The sequence below is a fragment of the Trachinotus anak genome, unplaced genomic scaffold, assembly GCF_046630095.1.
Source record: "Trachinotus anak isolate AG129_WGS33_773 ecotype Australia unplaced genomic scaffold, CSIRO_AGI_Tana_v1 ptg000028l, whole genome shotgun sequence".
Lineage (NCBI taxonomy): Eukaryota > Metazoa > Chordata > Actinopteri > Carangiformes > Carangidae > Trachinotus > Trachinotus anak.
Window position 1 is genome coordinate 21,870,628 of NW_027273879.1, and position 13,445 is coordinate 21,884,072.

Genomic DNA, 13,445 nt, shown 5'->3' on the forward strand with positions numbered 1-13,445 from the left:
CAGTTTGACGCCTGTCTGGAGCCTGAGTGTGTGTCTGTTATTATTCTCATATAAATCAGCTCCTACCATGAATGACTCTAAACTAACTGTTCCTGTCCTCAAGCAGCCAAATCAAAACAGACACACAACAGTGTTTTTACAATTTTTTTTTAGTTCAAAACAGAAAAAAATACAGCTAATTTTGAATATTTTCAATATGTCTTGCTCATTGAGACAAAGATTAAAAATGAATTTACTTTAATTTGATGTATCTTTAATATGTTGCAATTAATTAATATGTTGTCATCTCTGATTAGTATTACAGCTGTCTACAGGGTTGGGGTCAGTTACAACGTCTGAATTCTTCCATTCAAATAACAACAGTGAATGATCTGTCCTATGCACTCATCTTTGAATGGTGTAAGTTGTTAGCAAACAGTCGACTAACTGAGAGAAAAGTAGTTAGTATTGTAACTGTCTCCTTTAACCCTGACAACAAGTTCACTTTAATTTATCATCAGCTCAGTTTGTGACGGTAAACTTTAACAATCAGGAGAAATATTGTTGATTATTTTGACACGTGACACCTGAGCAGACCTCTTTGGCCTCCCGAGTTCATGACAGTTTGTGAAATTTTAATACACTGCAAAAAATATCAAAAAATATGCTCCATCCTCCGAGTGAGAGAGTTAGTGAGGACATTTTTTTACAGTGTAGAGCAGGGAGGCTTGGCTTGTCCGTGGAAGCGAAAGTAAAAGTAAAAACCACTGAAAAGCGCTGACACATAGCGTGGCAGGGCTTTTGCTTAACGTTTTTATTTTCACCTTCATTCTCATTCTCATCTCCTCTAAAGATGCTCCACAGTTTGAAGCCCGATGAGCTGCAGTCTGGAGGTTTCTGCTTCGAAAACAGCCGCAGGTAAGAAAACCGTCATGACGTCGTCAGAGGTAATTTACTGCGTCCTTAAAACACGACACTGCTGTTCATTCAGTTTATTGTTATTAATTATGATAATCACAGATCGTCCTGTTACTGTGACATTATTGTCTGTCATTGTCTGAGGCACAGAGAGCAACACAATCCAGTTCAGACAGCGTCCAGGTCCAGATCACAAATCCTGACAGAGTGACTGTAATTTATTTTCCAAAATATAGCTCGAGATTTAGTTTCAAAGCGACACCGAAGAAACACAACAACTGTGAAGTTATCACATATACAGAACTAGAACATGACCCTGGGGCCTCAGCAGAAGCTGGGACCCTCTGTCCTAGACCTTCAGACCGTAGACCTTCAGCTAGACAAGAACAAAACCATTAAAAATAGAGACATGAGGAAGAGGAGCAGAGTCTTCAGTCAGGATCAAGAGTTGTGTGTCAGGATCAGGTGTTGTGTGTGAGCATAAGGTGTTGTGTGTCTGGTGTTGTTTGTCAGGATCAGGTGTTGTGTGGCAGGTGTTGTGTGTCAGGATCAAGAGTTGTGTGTCAGGATCAGGTGTTGTGTGTCAGGATCAGGTGTTGTGTGTGAGCATAAGGTGCTGTGTGTCTGGTGTTGTTTGTCAGGATCAGGAGTTGTGTGTCAGGTGTTGTGTGTCAGGAGCAGGTGTTGTGTTTCAGGATCAGGTGTTGTGAGTCAGGATGAAGAGTTATGTGTCAGGATCAGGTGTTGTGTGTCAGGATGAAGAGTTTTGTGTCAGGATCAGGTGTTGTGTGTCAGGATCGGGTGTTGTTTTTATAAAAATCACTGATGTGAACTCTGCAGTCACTGTTAGTTTAAGTAAATCATGACTTTGTTCTGTGACAAGAAACCTGTGTGTCCTCATGAAGTCCTGGATCCAGAGCAGCTGTGTTAGTACTCAGATAACAGGAGGTTTCACTGAGTCCACTCTGTCTCATCGTCATCATCATCGTTTCAGGAACACAGTGTTGGAGTCCAACTTCTCCGAGTTTGGCTACAAAGCACCTAGTGCAAGAAAAACAGGGACCACCATCGCCGGGGTGGTTTACAAGGTGAGAACCTGCCCCAGTGTTTCCACTAACACACACATGCAGAGCTGATTCAGAAGTGAACTCTGTCCTGTTCCTCAGGACGGCGTGATCCTGGGAGCAGACACCAGGGCCACAGACGACATGGTGGTGGCCGACAAGAACTGCATGAAGATTCACTACATTGCTCCAAAGATCTAGTGAGTGAAACCAGGTTCAGGTCCACAGCAGGAGTCTGTGTCCTCATAGTCGGTCCTCACACCAACTTTTTCTACCATTGTCCTGGTTCAGTGTGGTTCATCAGAGTCCTGCACCAGGTTGGGTTCTTGCAGAAATTATGAGTAACAGGCACAAAACACATTGGTATGAATTCACAGGTGTGAGCAGAGGAAACATGAACTAATTGAATAAAAAGGTTTTACTTAAAATATCTGAACCTGAAGTTCATCAATCGGCTGATTTTTGTTGTCTCTGACACAAACTCTGAATCCAGAGCTGAGGGATGAAGACCAGGTCTGAAGTCATCATCACTTGTTCAATGAGATATAACACAAACAAACAAGTTTCTTGTCCTGACACGTTTTGTTCAGCAGGATAATCTGAGAGACAAAACTGAGAGAAACACTCACTTTGGATTCATGGAGTCCTCTGGGTCAGAAACCAAAACCAGACCCCAGACCAGATCAGGCAGACCCTGATAGTTTTACACTGAGTGACTGTGTTACAGTTCAGTTCCAGATCTGGTGAGCTGTGTGGGTGTGTGTCTGCAGGACTGGACCTGTGCAGGACTCTGCACTGAGGAGCCTCAGGTGTACACACGAGACCCCACCCCTCACTCCCACCATGTACTGTAGTGTATGATGAGAGGTTTTATTTATTTGTCAGATTAAAACCAGATAACTGATTTTATTGAGTACAGAGGAGAACAATGATCACTGTGCTCACCTGTGGTTAAAACACCTGAGACAGACACACAGGTGGTCTCCAGGTGTTGATGACCTCAGCCATCAGCTGATGAACTGAACTCTGTCTGTCATGTCCTGCAGCTGCTGTGGCGCCGGTGTGGCTGCAGACGCAGAGATCACCACCCAGATCATGGCGTCCAATGTGGAACTGCACACGTTAAACACCGGGCGCCCCCCCCTTGTTGCTATGGTAACCCGACAGCTGAAACAGATGCTGTTCAGGTTTGTTTTCTTGGGTGTGTGTTCACAGAGGATGAAGGTGTAGGAGTCAGTGAATGCATCACGTGACTGATCTGAGTATAGAGATGTTAACAGGAAGCAGCAGTGACATCTGTTGGGTTTTTCAGGTACCAGGGTCACGTTGGTTCTTCTCTAATTGTCGGAGGAGTGGACGTGACTGGAGCTCACCTGTACAGCGTATACCCACACGGCTCCTATGACAAACTGCCTTTCCTCACCATGGGTAGGTTCATGTGTGTAGTGTGTTCCCAGGTGTGTGTTCTCCTGTGTGTTCTCAAGTGCATAGTGTGTTCCCAGGTGTGTGTTCTCATGTGTGTAGTGTGTTCTCAGGTGTGTAATTGAATTCAATTCCATTCAATTAAATTTTATTTGTATAGCGCCAAATCATAATACACATTATCTCGAGGCCCTTCACAGGGTAAGGTTGAGACCTTACTTTGTTAAAGAGAAAAACCCAACAGTTCCCACAAAGAGCAAGCACTTGGTGATAGGGCGGAGGAAAAACTCCCTTTTAACAGGAAGAAACCTCCAACAGAACCGGGCTCAGGGTGGGCGGCTGTCTGCCTCGACCGGTTGGGTTTGGGAGGAGAAAAAGGGGGGTGGGGGGAGGAGAGAGGAGAAAAGAGAGAGAGAGAGAGAGAGACCTGGAACAGCTGTATAAGTAATGGTGTTATCAATAATAATGACAGATAACAGTGGTTAATAGTAATGATGAGTAGTGGTTAATCTGGATCCCACTGCTCTAGAGGCAGAGATACTTGCAGAATGAGGACAGAGAGAGGGAGAGAGAGGAGAAGCACAAACTAGGGGAGAGAAAAAAATACAAAGTTAATGGCATGAAGTAGTCGAGAGAGAGTCGTAGTAGTATGTGTAGTATGTGCTCAGCTGTGTGTTCTCATGTGTGTAGTGTGTTCTCAGGTGTGTGTTCTCATGTGTGTAGTGTGTTCTCATGTGTGTGTTCTCACAAGTGTGTTCTCAGGTGTGAGATTTAAAGAGACACCTGCTGACTTTAATAAAAGTTTGATTGTGGTTCCAGGTTCTGGAGCTGCAGCTGCTGTGTCTGTGTTTGAGGACAGGTTTAAACCAAACATGGAGGTGAGACATTATTCACCTGACAGGTGTGATCTGTGAGGGCTGTGTCAGTGAACACCAACAACACACCAACAACACCACAACAAGAACACAACAAGAGCAAAGCAAGAACACAACAAAAACACACCGACAACATTACAAAAAGAACACAACCACAAGAACACAACAACAAGAAAACAAGAACACAACAACAAGAACAATACCACAACACAACAAGAGCACAAGAACACAACAAGAACACAGCGACAAAAAAATCAAGCACACAACAACAAGAAGATGACAACAAGAACACAACAAGAATACGACAAGAACACAACAAGACTACAACAAGGACTCAACAACACAGAACAAGAACAAAACAACAACACAACAACAGCAGGAACACAACAAGTTCAACAAGACTGTTCTTCCTCTCTGTGCAGACTATAGTCTACCTCTGTACTGACTGTTCTTCCTCTGTACTAACCATAGTCTTCCTTTGTATTGATTCTGTTCTTCATCTCTGTACAGACCACACTCTTCCTCTGTACTGACTCTGTTGTTCCTCTCTGTACAGACCATGGTCTTCCTCTGTACTGACTCTGTTCTTCCTCTCTCAGCTGGAGGAGGCGAAGCAGCTTGTACGAGACGCCATCGCCGCAGGCATTTTCTGTGACCTGGGCTCAGGCAGTAATGTGGACTTGTGCGTCATCACTGAGGCTGGAGTGGAGATCCTGCGAGGCTATGACAAGCCCTCAATGAAGGGGAAGAGGTGAGGAGGCGCGTCAGTCGTGTCCTGCAGAGCTTTGATTCTCTGATACATTCCGGTGTAAAAGGAAAGTTCCTTCAGTGGTATAAAAGCTCCTAGTGTTCACACTGACAACTACAACATGTTACAGACATTACAAACTCGCTTTGTCTGGACGCAGCAGACATTTTTCTGTTGTGTCATCATGCTCTGACCATCATCATCCTCCGAGCTCCTATCGAATCCTCCAGAATCTCTTCTGTCAGGTTCTGTTCACTGTGGAGGTCACACCTGACATCAACATTAACACTGATGTCAGTTGAATACACTGACAGATGAATGTTTGATCTCTGTAAACAGACTGTGTGTGTCTCTGTTTGTGTGTGTGTGTGTGTGTCCACAGTTGAATACACTCACAGATGAAAGCTTGATCTCAGTAAATAGACTGTGCATGTGTCTCCATGTGTGTGTTTCAGGGAGGGACAGTACAGGTACAAACCAGGCACCACGGCAGTCCTCACCAAAACTGTGACTACACTCTCCCTCGACGTGGTCGATGAGTCTGTTCACATCATGGACACTGAATGAAACACAGTGAAATACTTCATAGCTGAATAACATGTGGTCAGTGTATGTGATGAAGTGTCAGTGTGGTGTAGGATGTAGAGGAGGTTGTTCAGTGTCTCTACAGTGTCTCTGACTGTAAAATCATGTTGTAATAAAAGCTGATGTTTGTTCAGTGATCACAGTCTGGATGTTGTTTGGTGACTGAAGGAAGAATGGGGCTTTACTGCAACAACAATAATAACAACAACAGATACAAGTTTCTAGCATGCAGATGGACTTCATGGCAGAGGGGGAGAATCCGTGTATCATTCGTTCATTCGTTTTTCAAAATAAAACCAAAAATAAGAAAACGAAAAAACAACTCTTTTCTCTGTATTCGTTTCCCATACTTATATGAAAAAACGGATAACGACTCGTTTTTTCAGTTTTCGATTTTATGCTGAAATGAATAATGGAAAAAACGGATAACGAGCGTTTCCCGTTTCATCCAATTTTGATCTGAAGCAAGTTCAGTGAGCCGGAAATGACCGTGGCCCGGAAGTGGCCCTCCCTGTCTTTACAGCGAGAGCCCGCAAAACAAACAATGGCCGGACCATAGACTGTATATAAAAATGAACGTCGACGCCGGCTCCGGAAAATGAAGCCAATGCGGAAGTGCCTTAAACCTGCATTCTATCGAATGACCATCAGGGGGCGACACCACTGGTTGCAAAAAGAAGTCCGTTTGTATGGAAGTCTATGAGAAAATGACCCTACTTCTCACTTGGTTTATGACTCCAGTAAACGTTTTCATAACGAGTTTATGGTCTCAATCGCTAGTTTTTTAAAATTATAGTCCCATTTAATTTAAAATAGACGATAAAGTAGAGTATGTATTGGGGCGTGGCTAACGTATGATTGACACATGTCACTTGTCAGTCAAGAGCAGTCCCTTCTCACAGAACCAACGATGTTGAATTAGCCGTGAACTTGTTTTTGGGTGTAGTGTTTTCGTCCTGGAGTTTTCCACATACAGTTACACAGACCTTCCATCGTGTTTTCAGTTCGTGAAAATTAGTTTTACCTTTTTTTCACCTAAAATGTCGGCGTTGTTCAGCTTCTGGTTGAACCAAAAGACACTCTAAGGAATCGGCTGTTCAGATTATATGGTAAGTACATTTTATTTTTATCTTAAGCGTGTTTTCACTAGCCAAAATTAGCATCCAAATTTCCAATTGATATCGTAGTGTAGATAAATTACAAATGCATCTTGCTAACCCAGCTGGCTAGCTAGCGCTAGCTGATTACCAAGCGTTTTCTATGTTACAGTTTTTTACAACCGCTATGACCCGTTTGTCAGAACCTTAAACACTTTTTCAAAACTGTTAACGCACATCACACCTGAAACACACAATTCCCCAAACAGTTAATTTCATGCTCAAAATCACGCAGTGTAACTAAACACAGACACACACTTCCAAAATACAATACACTAACACAGTTCACCAAATCTATCAAAGGCATGACACACGTTGTCTTCCAACAGAAACATTTAGTCAGTCACAGCAGTGTCATAAAAAACACTGACAACTGATGGAATAACACAAACTGAATCACTCTGCATGTGTCAAATCTACTTTTTTTCCTTTTTCTTTTACAATCAACAGATTATTGTATTGATTATACATGTAAATTAATGTTTGTGATTATGTTCTTCATTTTTCATTTGTTTGGCATGAATTTTGTTCCTTTTTTTTGTACAACACTCAGTACAAAAAGTGAACGACCCATGTCAGAGCAGCTTTGCAGAATTTTTATGAAAGAAGAAGACAGTCAATGACAGGATTTGCAGTAAACACTTTACTGTATTGCAATTGAAAATTACTTGCAGTAGAGTAGAGAGGAAAAAAAAAAAAAAAAATCAGCATTTAGCTGTCATTCATTACTGTATTGTCAAATACACAAAAAGAAAAAGGAGCAGAAGAAATCACTGTAAAAGAGGAAGAAAAAAAAGCTAATCTGCTCGGTCGTTTGCACCAAGGGAGCAGCGCTCAAATTTCGTTGTACTATGTATAATAACAATAATGACAATAAAGGCGATTCTGATTCTGATTCTGATTCGTCAGCATTGGGCCACATATTTTCATCGACATCACACCTGATGTCTTCTCTGGCCAGGCATCTTGGGAAGTATCTTTTTGCATGCCTTATCCAGCCCTGGCAGTTGTCAGCTGTGATGTCCTGGCATGCAGCAGCCATTGCATTCAGGAGGGACATTTGGTCATGTGGATGGTGATCGAATACTTTCCACCTCCAGGCTGAAAAAAACTCCTCTATTGGGTTGAGGAAAGGGGAGTAAGGGGCAAGGAAAAGGGACATCATCCTGGGATGGGCATCAAACCAAGCTGTGACTGCATGTGCATGGTGGAATGCCACATTGTCCCAGGTGATCACATATGTTAGCAAGTTACCCCCCAACTCACCCTGTCCCCTCTCCCCCTCAGGTACCAGTCTATCGTACAGCTCTTCTAAAAACTGGAGAAGGCGTTCGGTGTGGTAGGGGCCAATTTGACTTTTATGCAGGAGCACACCATTGTTAGATATTGCTGCACACATGGTGATGTTGGCTCCTCTCTGGCCTGGCACAGCAACCGTGGCTCTTTTACCAATGATGTTTCTGCCCTGCCTATGTTTTTTGGCCAAATTGAAGCGAGCCTCATCAATGTATATTATATTATGTTATGTGGGACTTGATTGGTCTCCAACTCCATGACTCTCTGTAAGCAATCAAACAAAATGTATGTAAATGATTTAGAGTACTTTACGTATATAGGGTCATAGTCGTTTACTGCAAAACACACAATTAGTACAGTGTATTTTGGATTTACAGTAATAACCTTACCTGGACATATTGGTGACGGAGTTCCTTGATGCGAACACTGTTCCTTTCAAAAGGGACTTCATAAAGTTGCTTCATCAGGACTGATGAAGCAGCCAGAGTCCGAGAAATAGATGTAAGGCTGATTGCTCTGATGTTTTCAAAGACAAGGTTGTCTTGTAAAATATCAGCCCAAATTTCTTTCAGTTTTATTTCATTGTTAGCAATCACCATGTTGACAATGGCAAGCTCCTGTTCTTCACGTAGAAGCCTGCCCCTGCCCCCTGAAGGACGTAAACGTTGAACCCTTAGAGGGACAAGGTTATATATTACTGTAGGGGCCAGAAGAATACAGTTACTGTAATTCATGTTACACTGTTCAGTAGGAAAGGCCCTTATACAATACAGTGAATACTGTAATCTACCTGTTGGTTGCTCGAAAAATCCAGACAATGGATGCCACTGTGCTCCGGCTGAGATTTGGCTGCACACGTTCTCCAGCCTCTCTATGTGACAACCCATGGTTGATGACATGGTCGATGATGGTAGCTCGTATTTCATCTGTCACCCTATCTCTGGCCCTTCTTTGAGCCCCACCACGCATTCTAACTCTCCCTCTACCTCTACCTCTAGGCATTTTTCTCACTTGTTTTTTGCAAGTCCTCCACCTTGTCCCTTGTCTTATCTATTGTTCTTTTCCCTCACAAGATCCGCCTATAAATATAGGTGATGTGATTGGTGATGTGATTGAAAAAAGCCCAGCACCTGAGCTGGGTGAGATGGGAATCAGCTGTGATCAATGTAATCTTCAATCCATTACTTTTGAACATGAGGTTTTCTGTTTTGACAAACCGTGTGAAAGCAATTGAAAATTCACCAGTTAACATCTACTGTTTTGGTCTTGATTGAGCTTGTATGTAAAAGGAGTTAAAACTAATTTTAAACGTGTAAAATGTGTGTATTTTGTGTCAAAAGAAGAAGAATTGTGTTAATTGTATAGCCCACACAGGCTGATGTTGTGGTAACTGTGTGAAGAGTTTTGAAAAAGCGTTAAAAGTATTGAACAACGGGTCATAGCGGTTGTAAAAAACTGTAACAGAACCTGGCTTCGCCGGGATGGTGACCTGTGTTTACTCTAGAGGTGTTAATACATGTTTGAATATAATGTTAAAAGCCCATCTAAAATGTGCATATAACTAATGTTGAGGCACCGACGTTATTATTGTGTTTCTGGAACACGGGATCCAGTCGAAGTGTACTGTGTTAGTGTGTTGGGCTCATATTGAGCTACATTAATGCAAGTTCTTAAAATGTCAGTTTGGATGTTGTGAAAGTTCGGGTTAACTTAACCTTGACGTAATTTAAATGTGGTGAACATGTAGACTGTAAATGATGCTGACTGGAACAACAGAAGACAACACCATATTTCTGATCAGGTCCTCAGTTCACAAGCGGCAGATAGTAACAATAGCATTTACTGGATCTGTCCTTTTTATTCGACCCAGATATTCTTATTACTGGACAATCAGATATGCTCATAATCTGAAGTACCCTACAGATTATGTCGCCGTGAAGTCAAGTGTTAACTGTGGTGTGTTGATGTGTTGTGCACAAAAGACACACGTTAGAGTCTCTATGTAGAAGTTCTGTTCATTCGCTCTGATCATCACAATACGGTTAAAAGTTATGTATAATACACAATGTAGAAAATAACATTAGTACATAACATGTAGTGATGATGTAGTGTGTTCTAATACTGTAAGTGCAAACACAATATTTCTCAACTGAAGTAGACATTCATGCAGTTATCCTGACAGCTGGTTTATGTGTGTAATAAACTGATCCATCATGTCTGAACTTAAGTCTTTTACTGTGATTTGAAAGGTATCCACGCTGAAAACTGAAGGACCACTGCCAACAGAAGGAGGACCTCATGTATGGAGTACAGTATTTGTTTCCATTCATCTGGCTGTGGAGAAAGGAGGCTGCATGGACAACATCCTTAATTCTCAAATGGATGGTGATGATGATGCGAGAAAACCACTTCCAGTTCAGGTGCCTCTGATGGAAAGACATACCAGTTCTGTAGAAATGTAATATTCTTTGTCCTTGGTGTTACTCTAGTCTTACTCTAGTCACCACTTTCACAAATGAAAGTATTTCCCAATTTGACATTTAAAGGATCTTCACTGGACAACAGCTGGCACTGTCCAACCAGTGTCCAACCAACAAGTGCAACCAGGAGCAGAATGTGACTCCTGTAACAGATGTGTGCTGCTGTTACCACTTCAGAAATATTAGCCTTACAAAATCTTTGGTGTGTACAGCAGATTTGACAGTGAGATTTTAAAAGTCAAGTTAAGTAAGCAGTAAAGAAATTGTTATTTTATGTCCTTTTATGGTTCTTCTTTTGTATAGTGAAGTACAGCTTATGCACAGTAGTTTTACTCATATCTGCTGTTACTGTCATCGAAATGTGTTTAATGTGCTTTTCTAATTTGTGATTGTAGTTTTGTTTATGGAATCTTAAATAAACCTTCTGTGATTAAAGTGTACAGAGAGCATTTTCTATGAACTACAGAAGTATTGCCTAGGTTTTCCAGATTTACCATACACCTTGTGATGACTTTAACAGTACAGTTTGGTGAATGAGTTTTCAGTGTCATTGAAGTTGATAATTCATAGTACATAAAGTACCGTACATGAAACATATGGAAAGCACAAACTAAAATATCTGGCTTTTGATCCTTCATTGTCAATGTTCTAGGATTGTCACATCAACAAACTTAGACCAAGAGATTCATAAATACTTTTATTGCACCTTTTAAAAATCATCAATTTCAACAAAATCATTAACCATCGCCAATACTGGAAAGGCATGTAAAAAGTTTTTACTAAATTCAGTAACTTTTATAAAAAATAAAATACTTTTGTGGCTCAAGGTAAAGGTGAACTGTCACAAGTTTGCACAATAAATTGTTCAATCCCTCATCTTTAGTAACAAGTAGTAGAGGTGTTAGACAGCTCCTCCCCTTCAGACCTCCCCAGCCAAACCAGTGGACGGGGACACCGTCAACACCAAGGTGGTTCCCCGTGGTCTCTGTAGCTCTTTGGGCTCCACGATGGACGTAGCTGTCCCCAGTGATCCAGACCTTGGCCAGATGGAAAAAAACACTGTAATATTGAGATATGTGTGATATTCTAGCAGGAAAAGGGTAAAATAAGAAGCACTCTTATTAGATTAACTCCGCACAGTTATCTGAAAATACAGTACTCCCTCCAGCTAGTTGTAAAAACCGCTGTACTGTTTTACAATATATAATACAATAGAAACTAATACTCACTTCAGTGGCATTGAGTGGGTGCAGATGCAATAATCAGTCCAAGCAGACAGTGATGTTACTTATTCTGAAAGAGAGAAAGAATAATTCCAACAGATGTTTTGACGCCTGTTTTTATCGATGAAATTAACGAAAAACTAAAAACAGTGAACGACACTTAATATCAACGCACACTTACGTGATGATTGATTGTACGGTGAGAATCGTATAATTAATACGTGAGAATTAATAAATATTAATAACACTGATCTGCTGGGTCTGGAGGTCTCCAGCACAGTTCACTGTAATTACCAAATTACCAAATATGGTTTCTTCTGGTTTAAAAAAATCAAGATGGCGGCGGCCAAATTGCAAACTCCAGGCTTCAAAACGGCAGTTCGCAAACCAATGGGTGACGTCACGGTGGGTTGCCACTTGGGCCGGACTTGAGGATCATTTATCAAATCTTGTACATAGTGTCATCCCAGGACAAAACACAAACAATACAGTAATGTAATAGGCCTAATATAGGGCCTACATCTTTGAATGGACAATAATCAAATCAAATCAAAGTACTTTAATGATCCCAAACTGGGAAATTGTTGCGTTGCAGCAGCAGCATAACTTACAATATGTACAATACGATACAGAAAGTAACAAAAAAGAATGTACAATATTTCAATAAGGGCACAATAAGGGCTGTTAGGGCTGAGAGTGTATTTACACTATTTACACATGAAGGGCTGTGGTGTTGTATGCACCACTGGTGTTGGTATACATCAGATCCAGGGTTTTATTGTCTCTGGTGGGAGAGTCAACATACTGGTGGAATATGGTAAGCCATTTTAACATTTAAAAGCTAAATTTGACTCTCCGGAATTAACATTGTAGATATCAACAACATATTTTTGACTAGTCGTAATTACATTTTGGATAGTCGTATTTTTCATTCAAGATATCTGTAACGTAATTGTGACTAGGCGAAACGACATATAGAGATATCTGTAATTCAGTTTTGACTAGGCACAACTGAATTAAAGATATCTGCAATGACGTCACTGAAAACGTCACTCAACTCGTCACACATCTTAAATTACAATTGCAGATATCTGTAATTCAGTTTTGACTAGGCAGAATGAAAGTTAAAGATATCTCAAACGTCATGCATGACGTTTCTCTATTTTTAGATATCCAGAATTACGTCACTTCCCCTCCACGCCGAAGAAGAAGAAGACAGCTCAGAAAGAAGCAGGATGGCTTTGGCTGTAATTGAGAAAACAAGAAAATGCCATGAAATTCAAAGAGCCCTCAAACAGGGGATTTGTGGAGAGAGAGAACGTCGTTCTGTCGAAAGCTGTGAAAGAAATGTCGAAAGAATTGAACATTTATTATCACCAGACACAAACAATGAACTCAAAAGCAGTTTGGCTGTACTGAAAACTTTAATTGACGCAAATTTCCAGGCTGGGGAAGACCGACGTTTCTCTGTCAGGCGCATTGGTTCCGCTCCCGCCTCAAGTGGTAGGCGGGGCCATCTGCAACGTCATTTCACCTAGTCAAAACTCTCATTCAAGATATCTGTAATTACATTCTGACTAGGCGGAATGTAATTACAGATATCTCCAGTTTCAGATATCTCTAACCAAAATTCAGTTCAAGATATCTATAACTTGATAATAGATATCTACAATGTAATTATGGCTATTCCTAATTCCG

The 13,445-nt window shown here is 41.2% G+C and overlaps 1 protein-coding gene across 1 annotated transcript; it reads left to right on the plus strand.

The window, feature by feature from the left end:
* The first annotated feature begins 706 nt into the window (after positions 1 to 706).
* psmb10 (proteasome 20S subunit beta 10) lies at positions 707 to 5,728 on the plus strand. The gene is made up of 8 exons (XM_071465832.1): positions 707 to 897; positions 1,892 to 1,985; positions 2,064 to 2,161; positions 3,008 to 3,148; positions 3,274 to 3,389; positions 4,203 to 4,261; positions 4,858 to 5,009; positions 5,462 to 5,728. Exons 1-8 carry the CDS (start codon positions 833 to 835, stop codon positions 5,571 to 5,573), a joined length of 837 nt encoding a protein of 278 aa, XP_071321933.1. The 5' UTR covers positions 707 to 832; the 3' UTR covers positions 5,574 to 5,728.
* The last annotated feature ends 7,717 nt before the right edge of the window (positions 5,729 to 13,445 follow it).

Excerpts from the sequence above, each read along its gene's own strand:
- psmb10 (XM_071465832.1), top strand. The coding sequence starts at position 833 with ATGCTCCACAGTTTGAAGCCCGATGAGCTGCAGTCTGGAGGTTTCTGC. Across the intron at positions 2,162-3,007 it reads TACATTGCTCCAAAGATCTA|CTGCTGTGGCGCCGGTGTGG; the intron begins GTGAGTGAAACC and ends CATGTCCTGCAG. Across the intron at positions 3,149-3,273 it reads CTGAAACAGATGCTGTTCAG|GTACCAGGGTCACGTTGGTT; the intron begins GTTTGTTTTCTT and ends TGGGTTTTTCAG.